The sequence below is a fragment of the Fukomys damarensis genome, unplaced genomic scaffold (genome assembly GCF_012274545.1).
Source record: "Fukomys damarensis isolate Sample0158 unplaced genomic scaffold, DMR_v1.0_HiC HiC_scaffold_38, whole genome shotgun sequence".
NCBI lineage: Eukaryota > Metazoa > Chordata > Mammalia > Rodentia > Bathyergidae > Fukomys > Fukomys damarensis.
The window spans coordinates 51207612-51235115 of NW_022900950.1; the positions used below are offsets into that span (position 1 = coordinate 51207612).

At 38.0% G+C, this 27504-nt stretch overlaps 1 protein-coding gene across 3 annotated transcripts in view; it reads right to left on the reverse strand.

Annotated features, from left to right (window-relative positions):
- The window catches only part of Gtf2f2 (general transcription factor IIF subunit 2), a 149877-nt gene extending 124991 nt beyond the window's left edge, over positions 1-24886 (reverse strand). For 2 of the 3 annotated variants that reach the window (XR_782787.3, XM_010637048.3), the window contains exons 1-3: positions 24668-24886; positions 11917-11990; positions 182-200 (exon numbers count right to left, since the gene is read on the reverse strand). Coding sequence is in view for 2 of the 3 variants with exons in the window: in XM_010637048.3 (XP_010635350.1) it covers positions 182-200; positions 11917-11990; positions 24668-24733 (159 nt within the window). In the remaining variant the exon portion in view is untranslated. The remainder of the gene's footprint in view (positions 1-181; positions 201-11916; positions 11991-24667) is intronic. The other variant, XM_010637049.3, reaches the window with a different exon arrangement.
- Positions 24887-27504: the final 2618 nt, after the last annotated feature.

Genomic DNA, 27504 nt, shown 5'->3' on the forward strand with positions numbered 1-27504 from the left:
AAAAAAAAAAAAAAGAATCTATTCAACAAGGGTGGCATTTATATGTTTAAGTGTTCCTGACCGTCAGCCATTCATCTGATATGGAGTTGTCCAGAATGCAAACAATACCTTCTCTTAATTATGAGTAATGAAAGTAAAACAATCTCACATTAAAAAAAAAAATTCATATAAATAATCTTACCTCAGTCCTTCCTTGATTCCTAAAAGGAAATATTTAAAATAATTTAGATTTCATATTGCATTAAAGCATGAGTTAAGAGCTAAATAATGCTACTTCAAATTATAAAATATTACATTTATAGAGACTCTCTCTCCTAGTTATATTTTGACCAAATAATTATTTTATTATAATTTTAATCTTTATCTCTGGGCATTTTTAGCCTTCAGCAGCAGGTGAATGCAGAGTTAATACAATAGTTATATGGTACTATTTAGTATACCCAAAGAGGTTTCATTTAACCTATTGAAAGCTTAAAAGATAAAAATTTATTCAATTTAATAATTTTCTTCAGAGCCGTGCATGGTGGTGCATGCCTGTAATCCCAGCACTCAGGAGGCTGAGGCAGGAGGATCACTGTGAGTTCAAGACCAGCCTGGGCTACATAGTGAGTTCGAAGGCAGTCTCAACCACATAGTGAGACCCCGTCTCAGAAAAACAAAACAAACAAACAAACAAGCAAAACAAATTTTTTTTTTCTCTGGGCCAGGGATTTAGCTCAATGGTGCCACGACGTGCCTCACAAGGGTCTTGAGTTCGATCCCTGGTATGAAAAAAAAAAAAGACAATAATTTTCCCCACTATAAAAATAATTATATATTTTTAACAGACTAGCCACAAAGTTTTTAAATAGCCTTAATTTTACTGTGAAATCTTAGTATAAGTACATTATTTCCTCTGTTTGAATTATTTGTTTTGAAATTAACTTTACAATTATGAAATTAATGTACATCCTATATGAACAGCCTTAATTTGTTTTTTCAAAAATACATATTTACCTACTAGTTGCAAAGTACTGAATTTAAGGTCCTTGCTCCAGTCAGCAAAAGACACAAGTTGTAATATTCACCTAAGGGAGACACTGCCAGGACCAGACAGGAAAACACCATTTCCTCTATTTTAGGCCTTAAAGGATTGCTCAACAAAGAGGCAACTCTGAGCTGAGCTTCCAAGGGTACTCAGATTCACAAATGAGTAATCAGATTTTATCTAGAAGACAGGAGCAAAACAAGGCGAGGCTAGGGGTATAAGTACAATGACAGAACATGTGCTTACCATAAGGAAGGCTCCTCTGAGTTCAATCATCAGCACAAAAAAGAAAAGAAAAAACAATAACAAAAACAAAACGAAATAAAGAATAATGAGAAATGAACTAAAAGAGAGATTGAATGCTAAGCCATGGAAGATCACAGTACAAGACGTGGACTTTATTCTTTAGGCCATGGCAATCCACAGATACTGTTTGAACAAATAAATAACAAATACAAAGACCATCCAGCAAACTTGCACCAGAAAACATATATAGAATGGATTCAAAGTGGCCAGAGATATGAAGACCAACTAGGAAACTACTGTTTCTCCATAACACCCAGATGAGTGTCAAGGCAGATGAGTTGCCTTCACTCAGCTGCTCAGTTACTGCAGAACTACTATTCACCTACCAGGCCTTGTGCTAGAAGCCTGGTACAGTGTTAGGTGTACCTTGTCTGCAAGGAGGCCCCAGACTCATGAAAATGGACAGGGGGTCCACATACTCTTAGGTGAAATAAATTGGACACACATGTTTAAATACTACATTGTTTCTCTGGTATAAGAACTAAATGTGGAAATAAGGACTGAGAAGTATAATGGATGTTGGAAAATGGGAAGAAAGTGTTCAAAAGGGAGGCGGAACATGGGAGAAGGAGGGAGAAAAGAAGGAGGGACAAGAAAAAAGTGAAGATAGAAGGAAAAATGGAAACAAAGCTTTTTGCACATAGGGAGGGAGAGGAGGCTGGAGGGGGGACTAGGATAAAATTAAATTAATAATTAAAAAAAGCAAATAGGTCCAATCCATGAAAAACTATAAACACCCCAAATGCAAATTAAAATAAGGTATCCATATCTTGTCAAAACAATGAAGCTTTATGACAGAGGCACAACACACTGTCATTGGAAATGCAGACTAGAAAGCCAATAAAGACGAATTAAGTGAGGAATGAGGTCAACACGACAGGATTCCAGGGTAAAGGACTGCCCAAGTAAATATCTGAAATGAAAACAGATCTAGCACATTCCTTCTGATACTAGAATGGCAACCTGAGGTCAAGTGGTCTTTTAGGCCATACAAAGTAGTCTTGATTCTGGACTCTCTCTACTGTAGGCTTTCTTACTCTTTCACTGCATGTTAAAATATAATGTCAATCTCCTCTTTGTTAGGAAAGTATCTACAAAAGAGGTGAGAACATTTTTAAATGTCACATAAAAATATAAATTTCCAGCTTTGCTTAAGAGTGAAGGATGTGGCTGGCCTCCAATTCAGTTGTGTGTTTGGGGCAGGCCACTGATCCACCAGAATCCCCTGCCTATCACTCGTGAATTTAGCTTCTAGAGGCATTTAATATAGCTGCCTTTAGGACAGAGATGCTGTGGTTGAAGCAAAGGTAAAGTCACAGAAGAGTCCCATAACATTTACTGAAATGAATGGAGGTGAACACAAAAACCCACATAAAAAGGAATGAAGGCTTGAAGAAGGTAGCTGTAGAGGAGGTTCAAGGCAGGTCACTAAGTTATCTGAAGTGTGATATGACTCAAAGAGGGAAGAAAAGGAAAAAAAAGATGAATTAAAGATGATGGTGACATTTCCAGTCTGGATATCTAAAAAACTACGTAACTGGAAAATCACCCAGACTCAATTAGGGAACACAGGAGCAGAGGATAACTTCATTTTGACATGTTTAATTACAACAGCATCTTAGCTGGAATTTTAAAATACTGATGAGCTCTAGGATGAGTAAGTTTTCTAGGAAAAAAAAAAAAGTTAATCCTTAAAGACGTAAAGCCTATTTTAAAAGTACAACATTATTCTCTTTACTTAGTGGACATTACAACTATAACACACCCTTTGTGTGACACTCTATGGTCAAAATGACAAACATCAACTATTGTATCACACAGCAATATCTTCAAAAATTAAATCAGTATGGAGATACCTCAGGAAGGATTAGAAGTCCCATTTGACCCAGCTATTCCCCTGCTGGGTTATCTTCCCAAAAGAATTAAAATAATCAAAGCACAGCAATATACATGCACCCATGTTCACAGTGGCACAGTGTGTAACAGCTAAAACTTGGATGCAGCCCAACTGGAGAGTGGATAAAGAAGATGTGGTGTTTTTTGTTTGTTTGTTTGTTTGTTTTTAATAAAATGAGTACTATTCAGCCATAAAGAATGGGAAATTAGAGACATTTATAGCTAAATAGATGCACACTGAGGCCATACTCTTTAAGTGAAATAAAAGGACACACACGTGTAAATACCAAATAGTTTCTCTGGTGTGAAAAACTGAAAGTGTAAATAAAGATCAAAATGCATAACAGATAATGTGAAATACGAAAAGATCCAAAGGGGAAGGGGAAATGGGAGGAGTAGGGGAAAGGAAAGAAGGGAAAGGAATAAATACGAAAAAAGGAAAAAAACGGAAACAAAGTCTTTACAAATAGGAGGGGTGGAGGGGTTGAAGGGAGGGTAGGGGAATGGGAAAAAAATAAGAACCAAGATACATTATGTAAAAGTACAAATTCCCAATAATGAATGTCAGCATATTGTGTACCTAAAATATACCAATAAAATTAATATAATTAAAAAAAAAGAACAAGCTAGGAGGAGCTGCCACTAAATTTTGAACAATCTGAACATTAGAATTATATGACAATGAATTGTAAATCACTGAATGAAATTAGAACCCATAAATTGAATCCATAAATTGGTACTCAGTGAATAAGTTGCAAATTTTGATAAAGAATGGATCATTTATATAATTAACCCTACAGAATACGTAATTAGTACAAAGATAAAATATTAAATATAAGGGAAGAAACTTAAAAAACACCCCTTAATCTAATGGCCAAAGTCAATAACATCAGTAAAAGCACATAAACCTTGCTAGAATATTAGAGGAACAGGCTTCATCTTTGTTATATTACCAAGGAAGTGTAACTCAAATCTAATCATCAGGAAACATCAGACAAACTCAAATTTTGTAAAATAACTGCCTTGTAAATGTCAACAGTATTGACATTTACACAAAATAAAAGTCAAGGAAAGACTACAGAATTCTTAGATTGAATGGAGGAAAATAAAAAGATATGACAACAGAATGCAACCTAAAATTCTAAATGGAACCTTCTGTTATAAAACAATATTGACACATTTGTTAAACCTTGAAGAGTTGCACTACTTATGTACAGATATATTGTGATTAGGCAGGAAATGTCTTTATAGGAAATATGCATTAGAGTATTAAAGGGTGACAGGGTATAATGTCAGGAACAATGTTTGAGGAAAAACATACCATCCTAACTTTTCTGCTTGAGATTGAAAATAAAGACCTTAAATATTTTTAAAGCATGCCTCATTTTTTACTTAGAGGTATGAGGATGTTATTAATTTTTCTCTATAACAAATATCATAATTAACATCAATGTTTATCAATCTTTGCATTACTAATGTTGTTTCCATGGGATAATTCTTTGAAACTGATAGGACTGCTGGATCAAAGTCATGAGTATATTATTATTAAGTTTTTAGCGTTCTCATCATTGCAGTTCCACTCTTAAGAACAAGTTTCCCTGTCTCTATTAGTAACAGCACCAGAAACAGCATAAGCTTGAGCTGTGAGCTGTCAGAGAAAACAAAGGGATTATAATTTTTTGTTTTAAGAAGCAATATTGTGTGTGTTGTATGTTTGTTGTATATACACACAATGATGGTGCCAAACTGCCTTTCAAAAAGTTTGCACCAATTTAAATGAATATCAACAGTATAACAATTAGTATACTAATCATTAAAAAAAATTACATTTCACTTTCATTTGCCGACTTTTTATTATTGTTGGATCCCCACAAGACTTAGAATATTAAATATTTTTTAAAATAAAGCTTCCAATTAACTGCACCTGGGAAAAGTCACTTTAGTATAGGTTGCCTGACTCATGATTATGATTGTTAAATATAACATGAATCAAACACTGAGAAAACTGAAGTGTACAAAGGCAAGATGGTGATAAAGAGCCTGGCTTTAAAATTAAACAAGCTAAAGCGAAACTATAAATTAAAATGTAAGGTGTATAAATTAAAATGTAAAAATAGTCCAACTGCAACAGTTTAAGAACGTCACCAAACCGTTTGCTTTATACAAATAGCCCAGATATTTCTAACAGTTAGAACAGGCTCTTATTTTCATTTTATTCACAACCGGACTTTTTTTTTTCCCCTTTTAGGTCTTAAGTCAGAACCATATTTGGGAAGAGCTGTATCACCAGCTGTGTATTTCTTTCCCTGCCGCTGCCTCTCCCAGTCTCTTGATCCCAGCCTTGTCTACTGGAACAAACCACCACACCATGGAGAGCTTCCATGCTTCCCACCCACGCTGCTCAGCATGCTGCTGCTTAGCTTTGGGAGAGATGTGGGGCAGGGAGGTTCATACCCACACATTAGATACAAGGCCGTGGGCTATGGAGGATGTGTGGTATAAACACTTACTATTTCACACACATATATTGAATCTGTAAAGTATTATTATCTCCTTTAACAGATGAAAAAACAAATGTGAGCAACGTACCCAAAAACACAGAGCTAGTTAGTGAAAAAAAAACAAACCAAGAAAAACCCAAAATTAAATGTCAGGCCTAATTCCCAAGTCCAGACTCCTAACTAGTAAACCACAAAGTCTTTCTAAAACCTTAGTGTTTTCATTTTTAACTCTAAAATACTTTTTTCTTTTTAAGCCAACAGAGCCCATAAACTAGTTAATTTTCCTCTCAAGATCAACAGCCAGGCATGGTACATACACCTATGCTATAATTGCAGCACTCCGAGAAGGTGAGGCGAGAGGATCGCCAAGGTCAAGCCCAGCATGGGCAACTTAGTGATTGAGTGAACTGTCTCATAATAAAAAATAAAAAAAGGCTGGGGATGTAGTTCAGTGTAGAGACCCTATGTTCAATCTCCAGTACAGAATCAGTAGTTGATTACCTATCTTCTAGTTTTAGAAATATTTGAAGACAGTTTATCTGGTTTGCCCTGCATCTTCTCTGAATGACCGTATACCTTTCAATGTCCCACAATACCCATATAACAATGACTAAAATAATTTACTTACCATGCCTATTCTCAGTCTATCCAAAAGCAGAACTAAGAACTGAACATACTGTTGCACTATGAGCTAACTGACAAAGAGGAGAATGGGATCATCATTCCACTTCATTCTAAACAACAAACATCTATTAATGGAGTTTGTTGTTTACAGCCACACAAATCTGATGACTCACATTATGCTCTAAATCAACTATAATCATGGTAATCTAGTCACATGTGCTGCTAAGGCATTCCTCATCCATCCTACACTTGTGTAACAGTGAATTTAGACATTCAGCAACTGCAATGAAAACTAAACTAGGAACATAAATAAAGGAGCTCGGAGAATACAGCCAGAAGACCTACTAGGGAACAAGCTATAACAAGCATTTCCATAGCAATCTTAGGCTACTACTTCTATAAATTTGTTCTCATCCTTCAAAGGTCTAGATCGTCTACGAGACTGATTATACATCACGTTTGGGGGCTAGATCTTTGGTCTACATATAAAACACGCATGCACAATCTTATCCTTATCTGTTTCTTCTGTCATAAACTCTTCTTCAGCCACAGCATTTTTTTATAGTAATGGGCACTTTACCTATCCCTATCCCTTTTAGATTTTTATTTTGACACACTAAATTGCCAAAGCTGACCTCAAACTTACAGTTCTCCTGCCTCAGCCTCTTGAGCTAGTAGAATTACAGGCATGTAATACCACACCAGATTACAAAACTCTTTTTTAAAGAAATTCTGTTTTTTGGGTTTTTTTTCTTCAACTGTGATTGACTAAAGTGATTTGAATACAGGGATTTCAAGTCACTGCAAAAGAATTCAGAGACTAGAATAGGAAAAAGAAGGACTAGAGGTATTGGCCATGTACCCTGTGGAAAATGTAAAGGAAAAGCACAATAAACTCCATTAAAAGTGAATCATAAAGAGAACAAAAACGAGTTTGGAACTATGTTTTGAAGTCAGCAAAACAGAGCCTTAAAGAGGCTTGAGAAATACTTAACTATGATCAGTGGAATCAAGATGTTTTAAAATTTTGTTCATACATTAAGCATCCAAAATAATCTGTATGTAATCTAGAGGGTTACATGCCAAACTGTCATCACCTGTCAAAGAGTGTGAACAAGGAAAACAGATGATTTTTTTATTTTGTACAAAAGTTATCTTAAAAAATAATAAAATAAAAATAAGAATGTATTACATCTGCAACAAAACACAGTATGTCTACACTACTCTTGTTGAACCCCTACAGGAATCAACAATACCAGCTCATAAAAGTAGCCTGGTAACACATAGAATAACACACACACACACACACACACACACACACACACACACACACGTTTGCTAATATTTAGGGTAAACATACAGTTTATGGTAACCATACAAAAATCAGGACATAAAGGAGGCTGAGGCAGGAGTACTGCCTTGAGCTCAAGGCCAGCATGGGCAACACAGTGTGTTCAAGGCCAACATGGAATTCATAGTGAGACTTTGTCTTGAAAAATTAAAAAAAATAAAAATAAAATAAAGAGAGGTACACTCTGGAAAGTGAAAGAAGGAGAAACTATAATAGCTGAACAGGGAAATATCAATTGGGATTCTTCTGTGCAAACTAGGAGGTATAACCATCCTGTGTGTTTTAGTTCATCAACTTTAAATTAAGGCAGAAAAGAGCTTAAAATTTTCTACCAACAAGGACTGATAAAGAAAACAGCAGTATGTCATTACTGCTTATTTAGCATGCCATCTTAAAGATCTTACTTTAGAAATCAAAGTAATATCTGGGGCTTGCATAGTGAGCCTATGCAACCATAGGTTCTTTTTTCTTATATTTCCCAAGTCTCCCTTTGCCCATCCTAAAAAGAATGATTTTTAGATTACTCAATCAGGTATTCTCTTTATACGAAAGTTTAAAGAAATATAACATTTATGGTAGAAAAAAGACAACACTTGAGTTTACAAAGCCCTTTAACAACCCTAAGCTATTTAATTTGTCTTACAAACCCTCTCCTTCGGTTATGGGCATTACTGTCCACATTTTATAGACAAAAACTCTGACAATGGCAAGGCCCAAAGACAAACAGTCATGCACAGCTATTTAGATGAAAAAGCCTCATCTGAAGCTATAATGAAATCACCGCACAGTACCATGGAGTGCAGCAGACTTTTTTCCTTTAGCCTGTCCTTCAGTGACATACAGGTACAAAGTTTTATTTTAGTGATACTTCCCATTTCAAGAAAGCGTAATACAAAAAATTCTGATGTCCTTAATAGAAATGTAGGTATGTATCTGCACTACAAAGAATTCTACTTCATAGGGGAGAGCCACAATAGATTTACAAATTTTAAAAATACATTTTTTTCCTTTCAAAGAAAAATTTGTTTTGTTTTGTTTTTTAAATTTCTATTCTTTGAGACAGGGCTTCACTATGTAGTCTACGCTGGCCTTGAACTTAATGTTTACCAGACTATCTCCTTGGTATTTCAGAATGGCCTCAAATTTGCAATCCTCCTTCCTCAGCCTTCTGAATACTGGGATTACAGACATGTGCCATCAAACCTACCTTCCAAGGAAAGTCTGACTAAGGATAGAGACTATAGCACAGTGGTGGAAGATATGCCTAAGCATGTATGAAGTGAAAGGTTTGAGCCTTGGCACTGGAGACAAAATAAAAGTATGGCAACTAAAGAAAATATGATCTATCATTTCCAGAAATATATTCATCTTATAAAGTTAAATATACAAATAACTATTTCCATAATATCTCACTGTATTCATATAGTATATGTGCTGTTGAAGTGAGCGCCTAATTGGATTCATAGAAAAGCCCCACGAAACAGGCAACTTTAGGAACAAGAAATCTAAACACAGAAAAATGCAGTGACCTATAAGTCTCACTGATAAGTGAATGAGCTGGAATGAGAAACTGCTAGTTTTCTTACCACTCAAAGGCCAGAATTCATCCTGGCTCTGCTAATGAATGTATAATCAAAGGTTGGGAGTACAACTCAGTGACAAAACAAGAATATGTTTAGCATGGGCAAGGACCTGGGTCTAATACCCAGCACCACAAAAATAAAAATAAAAATAAAAATAAATAAACATGGTCGTTCTTTGAGAAAAAGAGATATACTACTTGTTCCTACTTAACTTTAGAACTTTAAGCATTCCAACCAATATCTTGTTAAAATGAGGCTCTAAAAGATACGTCCAAAGCAAAGGTGAGTCAGACAAAAAACTAAATACTTTGAACAAAAACACATGAATGGGGAGGGGTGGGGTGTTCCCCAAGGAAACATTTCCCATCTCATGTCTTAAACCTCAGTCAATAAAAACAAATCACACATGGCTGGGGATTTAGCTCAGTGGTGCTACCGCCTGCCTTGCAAGAACAAGGTCCTGAGTTCAATCCCAGTATTGCAAAAAGAAAACCCCAAAAACCAACCCCCCACACACACATTCTCTCTCTCTCTCTCTCTCTGTCTCTCTCTCTCTCTCACACACACACACACACACACACACACACACACACTCACAAAGGTATCACGGTTTCTTACTTTAAATCATCCAAGAATAAGGCACAGTTATTCCAAAGAACAAGACCCAGAAGATGCCCAACAAATCCAAACTCCATAGCTGACTGGTTTTAATGAGGAAACTTTAAATTGATCCCTTCCCTTAAAAGGTAAGATTTGTATACAGACACTGAGTAATTTAGGCAAAAAGAGGCATATTTCATACTTTGGCAAAACAAGTAGGAAAAATTTAAGCACTAAAATGTTCATACTTTGGGGCTAGAGATATAACTCAGTGGCAGCCTTGCCCAGTACATATGAGGCCCTGGAGTTGATCCCCAAGACAGTTCACACTGTCACTTAGTTTCTTACTTTTGAAACTATAAGGAAACAAAAGAGTAAAATAGCTACTGTTACTAACTTATCATAGGGGTTTTCATATACTTATTCAATAAAAATTTACTGAATGTAGCTCAGACACTATTCTAAACACGAGAGATACAGTAATCATCATGAGAAAAATCCCAATTTTATAGCACTTATATTCCAGTAAGGGACATGGACAATATTCAAACAAATACACAATATGTCAAAGGGGCATCACATAAGGTCGACTACAAAAAAGGTGTTAAGAGAGGACAGAATACTGGGTGTTAATTTACATAGGGTAGTTATACATAGGGTGAGCTGATATTTGAACAGAGATCCAGAAAAGTACATGAGCAAGCCACATAGCTATATAGAGGAAGAATGTTCCAGAGAGAAGGGACAAAAAGAACAATTAAGTCTGAGATGCATCTGAGCCATCCACATAGGAACCTCAAGGAGATGATCAGAATTATCTGGAGTCAGGAGAGAGGTATTTAAAGCTATGAGGTCAGTTGAGACCACGAGAAAGTATGTGAAAAGAGAAAGAGAGAAAGAAGAAAAAAAAGAGAAAACTAAGGATCAAGCCCCAGGGCCATATAACTAGAAACTGAGATGAGAAGGGACTACCAACAGAGATTAAGAGCAGTAAATGAGGGAAGAAGACAAGAGATGCTGTCCCAGATATGATATATAAAAAAGTATTTCAGTAAAGAATTGAGCAACCACATCAATTCTATCGAAGGTTAATTAAGAGGGCTACTATCTGATTATTTATCAATGTGGATACAGCAGACTGTTTAAAAAAAACAAAATCTTTGCAGCAACAAATTCTTCGACATGGGAACCTACTGCCCCATGCTTGAATTTGGACCTGGCTATGTAAATTTCTTTGATCAACAAGACTTCAACAAACAGACCCAAGTACAGGCTTGCAAAGTGTTTGTGCTCTGGGTTTTCGCCTTTTGCTACTAGGAACTCATCCACCATTATGTAAATAAATACACTAAAATTGAAACAAATGGCCATTACTCATGCAATATCAAGCCACTGACACAATGAGGTCATCCTTGCCAGGAGGGCCAGCCAGGGCAACCTCAATCAGAACCAATCCACAGAACTGTGAACAAATAAAATGGATTTTGTACTAAGCCACTAAGTTTTGGGATGGTTTGTTATGAAAGAAAAGCTAATTGACGAAGAAGATGGTAACAGTTAAGAGCTGTTTCAATGATATAAGAGGCAAGGGATCTGACTGGAGTTCGATTAAATATGAATGGACAAAGAACGGAACACAAGGTTTAGGCTGACATCAGCTGAGTTTTTGAAGCTTCTCTGTTACATTGTTCACTAGAAGTTCCCTACACTCTCCCAAAGCCCCTATAATAAGTGGGGTGGCTCAGCGGCAAAGGCCTTCTGCTGAAGCATTTCTGTTGGTGACCCAGATATGCCCAATCCAAGCATACCTCCTCACACGAGGTACAGAGGATAGGAGGTTGGGGAACTACTCTGCACATCTCCTTACAGACCCCTTACTAACCCACTCCTGAGAAGGCCTACCTAATGCTCTCTATTTCTCATCTTCCAAATAAATTTTTTGTCTGAACAACTGTAATCACATCCAAAAGTGCTTCTAAAAATTTCAAAACAGCTTTTTAAAATGTCAATAATATGTAAATAACTTACTTGGCAATCCTCAGTTTCCCAACTTCACCTCTTCCAGGTGCTTTAGCCCATTGCTGTGATAAATATTTAGGAACCTAAAACAAAGTAAAACATTTTTCAGGTGGTGAATATGAGCCACTTAGCGATTATACAAATTATGCAATGTAATTAGTATATAATAGAGTAATGATTCAAATCCTGACAGTCTGGCTCCAGTGTCTATTTTCTTAACCAATGTATTACATTGTATCTGCAACAGGATACATGCCATCAGACAGGTCTTAATTTTAAAAAAGAAAAATGGAATAATATATGTTGAATCTTATTTCACATCTTCTGAGAAGTAGTTTGAACTCTAAAATCAGTATATACCACTAAGATTATTGTTATGAGAAATATATGAGATGCTTTATATAAAGTATGAAGCATATACCTTATGTAAAGATAGTACTCAATGAGTGCTAGTTGTCATTGTCATTTCTCTTGGTAATCTTGGAATGATAATATGAATATGCCTGAGTCAGAGGCCACTGTGAAATCTAGGAAGGAAAAAAAATCTATGTAGCAAGATTTCATTTTGGGGAAAAAAATCTCGACTACTAGCCAAATAAATTGCAGTATGCCAAATACAGTAAGAGTAAGAAACAGAAGAGTAAAAGACTCTGATGGTATTTGTTCAATTACGCATATATCCTTCACACTAAAATTTATTGAACTACTGCTAGGTTTCAGACAGTATGCCAGTGGTTGGGAAAGAAGGGGAAGGGAGCCTGAAGTGTTAGACACTATGCTAAACCCTATACATCCATTACCCCATTTAATCCTTCCAATTACCCTGCAAAACTACCATCATTCTCTTCATTCTATACTTGAGAAAAGTGAATCTGAGAGCTTTTTTGTTTTGTTTTGTCTCGTTTTTGAGATGGGGTCTCACTATGCAGCCCAGGCTGGCCTCCAACTCACAGGGATTCTGCTGCCTAGCCTTGAATCTGAGAAGTTTGAAACAAATTAGCTAGTATTGGATACAAGATTTGACTCTAGGTCTGATGTTCTTTACTATCTTACATTGTCCTTCATAAGGGTACATATGCTAAAAAAAAAAAATTATGTAAAAGGTCTAAGGGAAAGATTTAACATGTTAACAATAGCTCAGCTATACTCTTCTTCACTCGTTCAAGCAAGCTTAGAGGATTTGTCAAACTATATCTACCTGTTAGATCTCCTTTGACTACGGATGACAGAAAACCTGCTTAAACATAGAAGATTTACTAAAAAATAAACAAAAAATAAAAAAAGATTTACTGACTTAAGTAACTAAAAATTCCAGAGGTAGCTTTAAGGTATCTTGATTAAGAGCTCAAATGATGTCACAGGGCTTTCACCATCTCCTATCTCTTCTGTCCCCCATATTGACTCAATTCTTTTTTTTTCTCATTGAGTTTATTGGTACATTTTAGGTGTACAGTACAGTTACATTCATCATTGGGATCTTGTACCTTTACATGACAGGTCTTGGTTCTCATTTTTCCCCCTTGTCCCTGCCCTCCCTTCACCCCCTCCTCCCCTCCCCATTTACAAATATTTTATTTCCATTTTTTCATTTTTTTCCCTTATTACCTTTCCCCTACCCTTCCCACTTCCCTACACCTTTAGCCCTTTTCTTCCTATTTCACATTATCAATTATATCATTAGGATCTTATGTACTATTATAGTTTTTCACACCAGAGAAACTAATATTCTGTATTTACACATTTGTGACTTACTTATTTATTTCACTTAGGAGTATATCCTCAATATATATCCATTTTCCTATGAATGAATCTAATTTCTCATTCTTTATGGCTGAGTAGTATTCCATTTTATAGGAAAAACCACATCTTCTTTATCCAGTTTCCAATTGATGGGCAAATAGGCTGTTTCCAAGTTTCAGCTATTACAAACTGTGCCACTATAAACGTAGGTGCGCATATATCATTGCTGACTCGATTCTTAGACAGGCCTCCCCCTTGAAGAGCAAGATGGCTAATGCAGCTCCTTTACAGCAAGTGTCTTTCCCAAAAGTCTCTAACCCAAACCTGTTTGTGTTACTTGGTCATATGCCTAACCTTGGACCTATGATTGTACTCAGAGAGGAGATATTTTCAGTGGCCAGTCAAAACCACAATGGGGGGAGGGAGTTAGCTCAGTGGTTTGGCCACGACCTAGCAGGTGGTGAGTTGGATCCCCAGTACCAAAAAAAAAAAAACCCAAACAAAAACAAAAACAAAAAAAAAAACCCACCATAAGGTATCATCTTACTCTAGGAAGAATGGCTATTTTCTAAAGACAAATGAGCCAGGGATTTAGCTCAGTGGTTCCACTGCCTGCCTTGCCAGCACAAGTTTCCAATTTCAATCCCTGGTAACACACACACACACACACACACACACACACACACACAAAGACAAATGATAACAAGGGTTGGAGGATGTGGAAAAAAAACCCCATAAGGTATCATCTTACTCTAGGAAGAATGGCTATTTTCTAAAGACAAATGAGCCAGGGATTTAGCTCAGTGGTTCCACTGCCTGCCTTGCCAGCACAAGTTTCCAATTTCAATCCCTGGTAACACACACACACACACACACACACACACACACACACAAAGACAAATGATAACAAGGGTTGGAGGATGTGGAAAAAAGGGAACCTCTGTATCTTACTCTAGGAAGAATGGCTATTTTCTAAAGACAAATGAGCCAGGGATTTAGCTCAGTGGTTCCACTGCCTGCCTTGCCAGCACAAGTTTCCAATTTCAATCCCTGGTAACACACACACACACACACACACACACACACACACACAAAGACAAATGATAACAAGGGTTGGAGGATGTGGAAAAAAGGGAACCTCTGTATACTGCTGATGTGAAAATAAATTAATACAGTCACTATGGAGGACACTATATGGAGGCTTCTCAAAAAATTAAAAATAAAACTACATATGATCCAGCAATCCCTGTCCTGGGTATATACCCAAGGAAATTGTTGGGAGCAATTCTACATAATTTTGGGGAAAAATCACTTCACACATCATGATCAGGCCTAGCTTCCCTGTGTACAGGCTGGCTATGGCATGTCAAGACATAACTCCATTTTTGCCTCCACTACAGCTAAAACCTCAATGGTCCTGTGATGCTGTGAACCTCGGGCACAGGATTACAACAGCTGAAGACATCCTGGGGAAGAACAGATTCCTAATCAACAAATTCTTCAAGGGCTAGGCTCTCATCTGCATAAATTCCTCATTGTTTTAGGGTTATCTCCCCAGCCCTCTGAGTCATCTATCACTCCCTAAGAACTGAATGAAGGTGTGGCAAGCTCCACAGAGCAGCACTGACCAGGCCCAAACCTCAGCTTCTCCTCTAAGTCTTCTTTCCTGTCTTTAATAATTAATTCACCTCGTGCTGTCATGGCTCATAGGAGACGAGGACTTTCCTGTAGGGTTCTAGTAAAGTACCCTTTCCCTGTCCCCTACAGGAAATGAAATCACTATCTGTACTCCCAAGTTAACTGAGCACTATTCACAATAGCCACGAAATGGATCAAATTTAAAAGGCCATCAATTGATGAACAGATCAAGAAAAGGTGGTACTTACACACAGTTCAACACTATTCACCCATAACAAAGAAGGTAATCCTGTCATCTGTGACAACATGGTTATAACAAGATTGTGTTGGGTGAACTAAACAAGGAACAGAAAGACAAGTACTGCATGAACTCCTTTACGTTGAAACATAAAAAACAGCTGATCTCACAGAAATTAGAATAGTGTCTATGAGTCTGCAAAGATTAGGAGGAAAGGTTAAAAACGAGGAAAGATTGATTAATAGTACTAAATTGAAGTTAGCAGTGAGAAGGTCTAGTGTACTACTACTGTATGGTAGGTTGACTACAGATACTACATACCACACCACACACACACACACACACACACACACACACACATACAAAACAAAAAAACAAAAACAAAAACAAAACTTGAGCTGGGCGTGGTGGCGCATCCCTGTAATCCCAGCACTGGGGAGGCTGAGGCAGGATGATCGCTGTGAGTTCGAGACCAGCCTGGGCTACATAGTGAGTTCCAGGTCAGTCTCAACTACATAGTGAGACCCTGTCTCAAAATACAAAACAAAACAAAACTTGAGGAAAGGATTTTGAATATTTTTGCCATAAATAGGTGAAATCATATGGTTTCTCATTAATGTGCACAATTTTTATATCTATATCAGTTAAAAATTTTAATTAAAAAATATAACCTCAGCTGGGGATTTAGCTCAGCGGTTCAGTGGCCTGCCTTGCAAGTGCAAGGACCCGAGTTCAATAATAAGATCTGTACAAATACTAACATCAAATAAAATTTTTGAATCCTTGGACCATATAAACTATCTATCACCTTATGATCTCTATTTTGAAATATTACCTAACAAGTTAGTCTTTGCTTCCTACTTTGTCTTTGGTTTTTAATTCCAGGGAACGTACATGTCAAGTAAATAAAAATACTCCAAATAAAAAACTTTTTTCTGGGCTGGGGATTTAGTTCAGTGGTTCTGGCACCTGTCTCACAAGATCAAGGACCTGAGTTCGATCCCTGGTACTGGGAAAAACAAAAACAACAACAAAAAACTATTTTCTACAGATAGCAGTTCACTCTAATCAATCACAAGTTTAATTCCCTAATAAGGTGACCACTAGGGAAAGTTGGTATCTTTTCTTCATTATATTCCTAGTTGATGCTTCAAATGAACCTATTTCCAGATACTCTAAGACCTTCTCCTTATTGCTGACAGTAACCCTCCTATCATCTGCATTCCAAGCAACCATTCTGACCACCATCTCCTAAATTCCAGGTCTCATCTCAGTACTTCAGCTCCAATTATGTCTACCCTTTCAATTCACTGACTAATTAACCTATTTCTCACTGTTCATCTGCTGATGTCTTCACTTCTTTTAATGGATCTAGATTTCATGGTCCACCATTAAAACTGTTTCCTTGCCCCTATCCTAGAGGCCTGGCAGAACCTCAATCTTCATGAAAGCCTCACCTTCCTCCACATTTGCACCTGTGCAGCTGAGGAAACACAATCTTGCTAATTGGTCTCACCTCACAGCTACAAATATCAGCTAAGCTTTGACTGATGCCTGACAAATTAACTGTATCTCCTTAATCACTCCCCCACTCCAGATGATTCAAGTGTTCTCTTCACTTCTCAAATCTACAACACCTCTTCCTCCTCACTCTCTCTGTGCTGATGACTTAACTTCCTCTTCTACTGAGAAAAAAATAAAAGAGAACTTCTAAACCTACCACTTACCCAGTTGGTTCTTTTTTCTCTGCCCGTCCCCTTTTAAAACAATGAACTATGGCCAATCCCTCCACTAGTGCATACTCCATTTCTTTTCCAGGTACATCAAACCAAGGACATCTTTCCTTCAATTCTATCCTCTCCTCTACCCTCCTCTCTGCTTAATGATTCCCATCAGAATAAAAGCAGCTCACACTGCAGGTGCACACTACATGGGGCAGGAAGACTCTAAAGGGCCCCAAAAGCCCCACCTGCTGACATCATACCCTTATTTAATCTCCTTTCTTTAAAAGAAATTGTTGTATATTTACAATATATATAATAGTTACATTTGTTTTGAGGAGCTGGTATGTCTGTTAATATATCTTGATCATTTCTGATCCCTTAAGCTCTACCCTCGCCCCATTCCCTTCCCCACTTCCAGAGTGTACTTTTTTGTTGCCTACTATCTCTCCTTTATTTTGCTCATATTTATTTAATCTCCCTTCCTTAAGTGTACACTCATGGCAAAGGATAGGCTATGAATCAGGTTACATAAGGCTGTGACGCTGTCTGGCTCTTACTGCTTCTCCAGTTTGCTTGCTTTGTTGATGCAGGCTGTACTCTCCCAGAGGCCCGCATGGCAAAGAACTAAGAGCAGGTTGCAGTGAACAGACACTAAGAACTTAAGACTCTCAGTCCACCAACTCCAGAAGAATAGGATTCTGCCAACAATGATATGAACTTGGAAATAATCTTGGAAATAATCAAATCTTCACGTGAGGGCTGGGGATTTACACTTGCCTCACAAGCTCCAGGTCCTGAGTTCGATGCCTAGTACCAGGGGGTAAAAAAAGCCAAAACAACAAAAAAATATTCATTTGACAAAAAAAAAAGAATAGAGCCCTAGCTGACCCCTGATGGCAGCTGTGACTCACTGAAGCAGAGGAACCAAGGACTCCTAACCCACAGAAATTGTAATAGAATGAATGTGTTGTTTAAAGCTACAAAATCTTTGGTAATAAAGTGGGTAGCAGTAAATAACTGATATAGTAAGCGATAAGCACCTTTCTGAATGATTTAAATACATTAAAAATTCAATCCTCACGCTGAGCATGGTGGCTCATTCCTGTAATCTCAGCACTTGGGAGGCTGAGGCAGGAGGATCACTGTGAGCACAAGGCCAGCCTGGGCTACAACAGTGAGTTCAAGACCACCTGAGCTACACAGTGAGATCCAGCCTCAAAAAATCAAAAAAAGAAAAATTCAATCCTCACATAATCCTACTATTCTCCACTTACAAGTCTCAGCTTCCATACTTATAAAATGGAAAAAATAATAGGATTGTATGAGGGTTGCTGAAGATCACAAGCCTGCCAAAGGCAAACTCTATAACCCTTCTACCCACTATTCCACTTTTCTGACTCTATAGCAAAACTCGAGAAAGTTCCTTTACTGGCCATCTATACCTACTCCTCTAGGCAGGCTTCCCTCCCCACCAATAAACTGATCCCAGAGTCAAAGATTTCCACACTGCTAAGAGCACATTTAGTGTTCACCTTATACACCTATCAACAATATTTAAGAACTAATTATTGTCTCTTTCTCTGAACACTTTCTTTATTTGGTTTCTGAGCCACCATATTCTCTTGATTTTCTTTCTATGTCACTAGAAATCTCTAGCTAAGATTTCCCAGCCAGGAATGGTGGTGCTCACCTGTAATCCTAGCACTTGGGAAGCTGAGGCAGGAGGATCACCAAGAGTTTGAGGCCAGCCTGGGCTAACATAGTGAGTTTAAGTCCCAGGCTGAAATGAGGCAGGAGGATCACAAATTCAAAGTCAGTAGGGACAACTTAGCAAGACTCTGCACACACACACACACACACACACGCACACACTTATTCTTCCTGATCTCTTTGCTTCAAGCCAAAATTTCTAACAAGCCCAGGCTCTCTTCCAAAGTCACTACTGCTATATCCTGCTGCCTACCCTGAACTTTCCATCTGAATATGCAGTACGAATTTCAAATTTTAAAATCTCCATATTAGAATTCTTATTTCTCCCTCACACCCATATACATCCTCAATTTTCCACATCTCAGTAAAAGGCAACTCTATTCTTCCAAGCACTCAAGTTGAAAAACTCTGTTTTCTAACATTCTGCATCCAATCAAAGGGTATATCCTACCTTAATCCCTTCAAATTACATCCACACCCAATCCCCTTCTCACTAATTCCAGTTACTCTCCTAGTCTGGGTTTCTCCTGCAATTCCTAACAGCCTCTTAACTGATTTTACCTCCTTGACAATAAATAAGCTTCTCAAAAGTTCCATCCCCTTGAGTATAAAATGAGAGTGGGAGGGAAAAAAGAAGAAACAGGGTCACAAATAGTTCCACACCTCCAAAATATTCTGTGGACATTTCAGTTGTCAGCTATCTGTGTTATTTCCACTGCCTCCGCACTCCACCCTCATGGAAAATCAGATAGAGACAAGGTAATGGGTTCAACAGGGGATATTTTCTCAGATTTTCCAAGACAAGAGAAAGTGACAGAAAATGACTCAAGCATTATCTCCATAGGGAAACCTCCTTTGACCCTCTAGACCAAGTCAAGTTTATTATTCACACTCACAGAACAATATTCCTAACTTCAGTGTCCTTCTCTATAAGTGTCTTTGTGAGGACTAATACTTGACATACCTGTCTCCTGTACTAGACTATAAGTCCTAGTTTACAGCACACAGACAGTCTGTCTTTCTCACTACAACGTTCTCAGAACCTAGCACAGTAACTGACAATTGCTGAAAGCTTGTTTGATAAATCAATCTGTTCACTCACGCTGGGCAGAGCACTAAGCTCAACCCTGCCTTGAAGCCAAGGGGATACACATGGACCTTATTCTCGCTACACTTCTGCTTCATCAAATAGCTACCTCTCCCAAGTACTAGACTCCAAAGCCCCATAATTTAAGGCCACTATAGTAGAAACTGTGATTACGTGACATCCATATTGCTCCTTATAACTGAAGGCCTTATTCTCTGAGCTTCTAGGAGTGTAGTGAGCAGATGGTCGTCAGCTTTTTAGGCCTCCTTTAAAATTGGCCTCCTTTGAAGAGAGACCCCTTTTGCCCAAGGTCAGGCCTTTCTGAGGCAAACTACATCTCATAATAGATGGGCTTTGCTCACCACAATTCAGGACAGCTCTGGAGGGTTCCCTGTGGAATCATCCTTGGCTTTCACCAAGGCTCCTGAAGTTTTTTACTTTCACAAGTGCACACTCCAAAAGCATTCTAATAAACTCTCAAAAAAAAAAAAAAAAAACTCACATATAAATCTCCATCTCAGAATCAGCTGCCTAGGAAACCTAACCTAGAACATTTTCCTTTTCCCTCCGTTCCTTTATTTGTTGTGGTACTTGGGATTGAACCTAGGGCATTTGCACTGAGCTGCATCCCCAGTCTGTTTTTTTTAAAGACAGTCTCAGTAAGTCACTAAATTGCCCAGGCTGAGCTCGAACTCTCAACTCTCCTGCCTCAACCTCTCAGAGGATTACATCGTCACCCACGACTTACTGTATGCTCTTGGAGTTCACAATATGGAGCTGACAAGAAGACCAAGAAGACTGAAATAAATTCCCAACTCTTTGTTTGACTCTTCAGAGGCAGAACTCAATAGACACCTAACGGGAAAAAAAGATAATTCCTATTGCTGGCATAAGCTTTGCAGCCAGACCTAAATTTAAACCACTGTTCTATGCTCCAGCAGGAAATTAATCTCCCTAAGCCTTAATTCATCACATGAGTTAACCACACTTAGTTTCAACTTCATAGATTTGCTTTGTAATATACCCGGTCCATAAGAAATGTATGTTCTCTTTTTACTTATTATCTGCAAGGCTTTGATTTATCACCCATCCTAGTTAAATCTCTCACTAGTATACAGCTTTCTCTTTGGCCATCAATATCTACGTGCTTGAACATTTGGGAGGAAATAAAGCTAAGCTTGGAGGCATTTCACCTGCTGAGTGGACACCACTTCCACACCGGACAGTATCTATCTCTATCAAACATTAGTCAAAATGCTTGCATAAGGAAGGCTGATTGGGATAGAATCACTTTCTTCTACTGACTGTTGGTTAACCCTACAACAGCTCTTGTCAATCCTCCACCTCTCCATTCTCAAAAAAATAAAAACTATGCTTCTTAGTCATTCAAGTCCCAGTATGATACACATAACTTATATATACAACCCCACCCCTACTAACCTTCCACCAAGCATCACTAGAGATGATTTTCCTTGAAGTCTCAATATTAGAAGCTAAACAAAAGAAATATGCTAAAATATTTTTAAACATCATCCAATATTTTAATCATGATTTGACAGAGGGTGTGTAACAGGGCTGTACCCAACTGGCATCCTAAAAGTGGCATAGACTGACTGAGCAAAACAACAAAGCAGTTCAAACTACATGGAACTAGCTCATCATGTTTTCAGAGATTTAAAATATTCAAAACTGCAAAGATGGTACTCTATGAAGCCAGACGAATACAAACCTTAGACATTAAAGGATCTACTATTATATTTGCTTTTTCCTGGGCAAACTATTTCTCCCCAGCCTTGTTGGGAACTTTTTTTCTAACTAATAAGCTCCATAGGCTTTTTATTTTTAAGTGATACTGAGGATTAAACTCAGGCCTTTGCCATGAACTGCATCACCCAACCCCTTTTTACTTTGAGACAGGGTCACTAAGTTGCCAAGATGGGGCTACAGTTTGCAATCCTCCTGCCTCAGCCTCCCAGAGTGCTGGGATTACAGGCATGTGCTGCCACACAGGGCAAACAGGCTCCTTTTAAAGACAACTTTTTCAATGAAATATTCCCTGTTCTTGCCAAACATTAAATTTTCCTATTCAAAACTCTCAGAGGTCTTATATGTATACATGTTATTGTACTTACCCTATTCTTTCCCTGTCTAGCGATGATGTTAATATGTACACGATGACACATAAACTGCGAATGTTCTACGAAGAAACTCACAGATGTTGCAACAAAGATGAGAACTCAAAATATTGTTTATAACAGAAAATATTAATGAAAAGAGAGAAAGACTTGAAATCAACATTTACAAATACATTTGGATAAGAATAAAGATACAATTTCTAACATGTTGTATTTTAATATCACTTATATTTTAGTATCACACATGACTGAAAATGAAATAAGCCATTACAATGTGATGTACTGCTTAATACACTCACAGAATTCAAAGATGAAAATCTATGCACATTCAAGATATGGGCACAAAAATCACAATGAATGCTAACACTATCACAAATGTAATAAGTTCAACCTGAAAGATATGAATGCCAGGGGTTTAGTTCAGTGGTTCCTCCACCTGCCTCCGAAGTGCAAGGTTCCGAGTTCAATTGAAAGGTGTGGAAATCAAACCACACTGTCTATCAGCACTCCTTTAACTAGAACAAAATCAAAAGTTGCCAAATAAAGGGAGAACATGGATGGATTTTAAAATAAAAAATTTGCTAGCAGTTCTCATCTTTTTTAGAAGCTGTCAGGACAAAAACTGGCAAGAAAAAGGAAACAGCTAACATACCCCCTTCATATTCCAAAAAGATATGTTTGCAACTGTTCATTTCTTTGATATGTAATGGTAGAAAAAGAAACAGCATGCCAAGTTGATATGAGGAAGCAAGGAGGCTACAAACAAATAAATAAAACATTACATCTACCTTTCTAAAACAAGAACAAATCAATGACTTGAGCTTTCTTTCTCTATGAGTTAAGTTCTTTTCATTAAACACCGTCACTAAATCCTGACAGCTTTTACTAAAACAGTTTCCCTAATTCCTCAGGCTTCATTAGCACATAGGTATGCCCCAAGAGATTTTTCTAATCTGACTCTGATCATCCTTCCCTCTAAATTACAAGGACAAACATCTTTTCTGTTTTTCTGAAGTATCTTTTGCATTCCTGCCCCACTCAAAATCCTCCTTAAGATTCCTCACTTCCTATAGACTAAAATTATGACATTTCCACTTCACGATACTACAATCTGAGTATTTGGGTCTAACCTTTATTTAGACCCTCAGCTTAGAGTATCCTTTTCGTTTTCTAGGACGCTATGTTGACATGCATTTTCAGTCCAGCATTTCTGTTCCACTCCCACAGTACATAGTACTATGACTGCTCATCCCAATCTTACAAAGTAAATATCTACCAAATATTTACTGTGCTCCAAGCACAAATGTACTGTCTGCAATCACAGAATTTTTTCACGCTTTTTCCTCCCATGTCAAGGAAGATCTCTTCAACGACTCTTCTTTATTTAACAAGGAGTTGGAGACCAAAATGCACATGTACTCTATCCTTTTAAGTCATACTGCTATAGCTGTGAGATAACTCAAATGAGTACCACAGATCAAGACAAGAGTTGCAGAATGAGATCACATATTCATTTATCACACTAAGTAATTACCACGTGCCAAAAACAATACTGTGGGTGGTAAGCAAAGATCTTGTTCTCAAAGAATGTGATTTTGTGTGTGTGCACACTGGGGAGAAGGACAACACCACCAAATACCTGAGCAAAGAATAATTTCACACTACAAATGTTTTGACGAATACAGGCTTGATATGCCAGCAAATAATCACGAGAGCCGTTTTAGAGGTGAGAACAGGAAAGCCTTCTTAGATTTAATTGATATGAACTCAGCCATGATAAGACAGTTAAATAAAGTATTAAGAAATCAAAAGTCCTACATTTTATTTCAGGTTCAAAGACTTTCACTTAAATATGGCTAAGTTTTATGAAACTCCTAAAAGACAAAACAACCGAATATGAAGTAAAGCATATATAGTGCCACTCAGCACTAAGATTTTTGTCTTTACATAAAATACTTATTAAAGGTCAGTTACAAGACCTAAAAAGCACACTCCAGTCCAGTGACCTCCCCTTCTGAGAGTTCACAACTCACTCCATCAAACTATACAACACTTTCAATATTAAGTATGGACCAGTTCTACTTTCTGGACCAGAAAACTCAACAGAAGATACTCCAATAACTTACACCAACTGATGACTACCATAAGTTTCACCATGAGAAAATGCAAGGAATTTTTTGGTCTAGGGCAAAACACACTACTCAAACTGCGGGACACCAGGACAGGGCCCCAGCGGGAAGGGATGATCTAGTTCTATTCCAGGCAGATTCAGACGAGATCGGGCGCGTTCAGACTAGTACAGCAATTGAAACACACTTTGGCTCCCCAAACTAATATCCTCATCTGTAAACGGTCATGACAATAACTACCGATCCTCACACTATGAGAAGCTTCGAGGTAGCCATAAAGAGACACACGGACCTGGACGGTCTCAAGTTACTTAAACTACTTCGACGAGGGCAGATGGAAACTCGCGAACATTAATTACCTTGACCAGCCACACTCCGGTGTTCTGTTTGGCACCAGTCAGGTCGAGTTCCCCACGCTCGGCCATGGGTCTGTCACCCGTGGACACGTGAAGGACGGAGTAGCGGCCCAGACAGTAAAGTGCAAGTCGCGGTGAAAGGCAGATTTTAAGACTTCTCGCCGTGCAGGATACTAGGAACCCAGGGAGAGAGAGGATCACGCCGTTGGAAGATACGAACTGCGCCTGCGCACTGCTACTATCAGTACGGCGCGCTGTTTGGGACAAACTTTCTGTACTCGCAATTCCTTGGGTGGGCTTGATTGCTAGCGTTGGACCTCCCAGTGATTGAAACCAGGGGAAACCAAAGAAAGCCAAAAAAAAAGCATCCTTGCGTTTAACGACAAGGTCTGTATTCCTGAAGAAAAGGTGTGGTAAAATGGAAAATTAGAGTTCAAAGAGACAAAAGCTCTCAGTATGTGTCCAACCTTAGCTAAAGAGGATGAGACATTTGTAGGACAGGTCAGAATAATCAATTGGCATTCTTGGTCGAATATCGTTAGACTAGTGGGTGCTGAGGTCGGATGGAATGGCCGGGAATATATTGAAAGCACATTATTTCTAGATCTGAAAAGAAAGTGGTGTCTCAACCCAGAGGCTGCCCCTGAGTTCTGATTAAGCAAGCAGAGCACATCCCTTTCAGACTACAAATTCCACCGCCGTGTAGTTGGGTCAGTAACGATACATGTAAGAGATAAACCTGATTATTTAACTCCCCTGCTTAAACAGTTTTCTGCTTCTCTTCTTGCCTCTAGAATAAAATTCACCCAGGCCCTCTCGATTTAATTCCTTTATACCTGCCCTGCCCCACATCTAGCCACACCCAACCCATCCATTACCACCCCCAACACGCCAAGATCTTCCTCAGTCATTCAGAGCCTGCACACTTGATTCTGTTTTGTCAGATGTCCTGTTTTTCCCTTTTCCTTACTCTTACCTCTGTCTTTTGGTTATTAAACTTCTACCTATGTTTCATGATTAACGGAAATGTCATTTCCTATGAGACTTTTAATCAACTCCTCCAGAGGAAGTTCAATTTCTTCATATCACAGTGTGTGACAGTTAGCACAGGGCACTATAATATACATGTTTACATGTCATTTTTTAGACTATGAACATTTTCAAGGCAGAAATACTGCTTCCTCTCCAACCTTATCGAGGCATAACTGATGAATAAAAATAGTCCTTTATTCACTTTATATGAGCAAGATCTAGCACAATGTTTGAAGCATTGTCAGATTTCAGTAGGCTTTGGTTGGATGAACATTCACTGAAGAGAAACAAACAGGAAGGTATAAGAATGGCAAGTGATTTATTGAGTCACATGTTGGAGCTATGCACAAAATTAAAGAAATTCTACAGGGCCAGCAAAAGCTGTCAGGTCTCTAAGACCAGCGAGCCAAACTAATAAGAAACATGGGAGAACAGGTATGTATTGAAATGGGAGATTCTTAGGTAATGGTTAGGAAAAGGCCTAAAATTTATAAAAAGCAAGCTGGACAAGGGGATTGCTTTAAGGATCAATTAAGTAGAAGGAATAAATTAAAATGAGACCATGAGAGAGGGAGAGTAAAGTTGCCTGGACCATTGCAGGCATGAGCTTTAAAATAAAAGATTAAGACCTTGTCCTTGATCTATGAATCATGCAAAGCCTGATTCAGGGAGGCAGGAGGAGTATGTGTCTGTCTCTTTGCTTAAAGAGATTGAGAGAGAACAAATGGCTAAATAAAATGACAGAGAAGGAAGAATAAAGTGAAGATTTGAAAATCCTTATACAGGTAAAAAGGAAAAAAATTATTCCACATGCATCTACCTTATACACTGTTAAACAAAGAACAAGCTTTCCCTATCTCTGCTTTCCCAACCCCCTTCTAGCTTGAGAAGGGATGTTTACAGAGCTGTGAGAGAAAATGAGTACATGACCTCTGTGAATCGGATTAACAGATTTCCTCTAGAGACTCCCAAGGTGAAAGATATCGCAGCAAGATTTTCACCTTGCTAAGAGTGATTACATGCCAGACACTTTGCTAGGTGTTTTACGTATATCATCCAATTTAATCCTTGTACATGCTAGAATAGCAGCTATTATTCCACAATATAGCCCCATAATCATTAAAGAATCATCTTCTAAGATACTGTCAAGTTCAGTGCCAGGAAGAGCATTGGGTGCAAAGATCAGTTCCTCCAAAAAAGATAACTCCAAAATTCTTTATCCTTCCATGTGACTGATTAGTCAACTTTTTTTTTTTTATACTGGGGATTGAACTCAGGTCCCTGCACTTGTGAGGCAGGTGGTGGAATCACTGAGCTAAATCCCCAGCCCTGATTAGTCAACTTCTTATCAAATCTTTTACAGCACAAATGCAATCATAGGAGGCAAAGCCCAAAACTCACAGTTGGCTGCAATTTTCTAAGTCTAATAGTGCTTAACCTAACCTGTGACCCTGTCTTTACTAGAACTAGGTTCTGGTTTGGACCTTTAGACAGCCTTACCCTGAGGCAAAACTCTACTTTTCATTGTGAGTGTTTCAGATTAGCTGCAGCAGAAACAAAATCAACCTCCACAACCACTAGGAAACACGTTTCATTCTTGACGAGTGCTCTCAGCATCTCCTGCCTGGACAAGCTGTACTAGCTTTCCTTGGTAGATGTTCTAAAAATTCAGACACCTGAGCCACAATTCAGGTGAACAAAATCAGAATTTCCAGAAGTTAATCTGATTTCAAGCTATAAAGCAGACATCACAAAAAGCAGAGTTGGAAGAGATGCATTATACTTTGTATGATATATATATATTATAT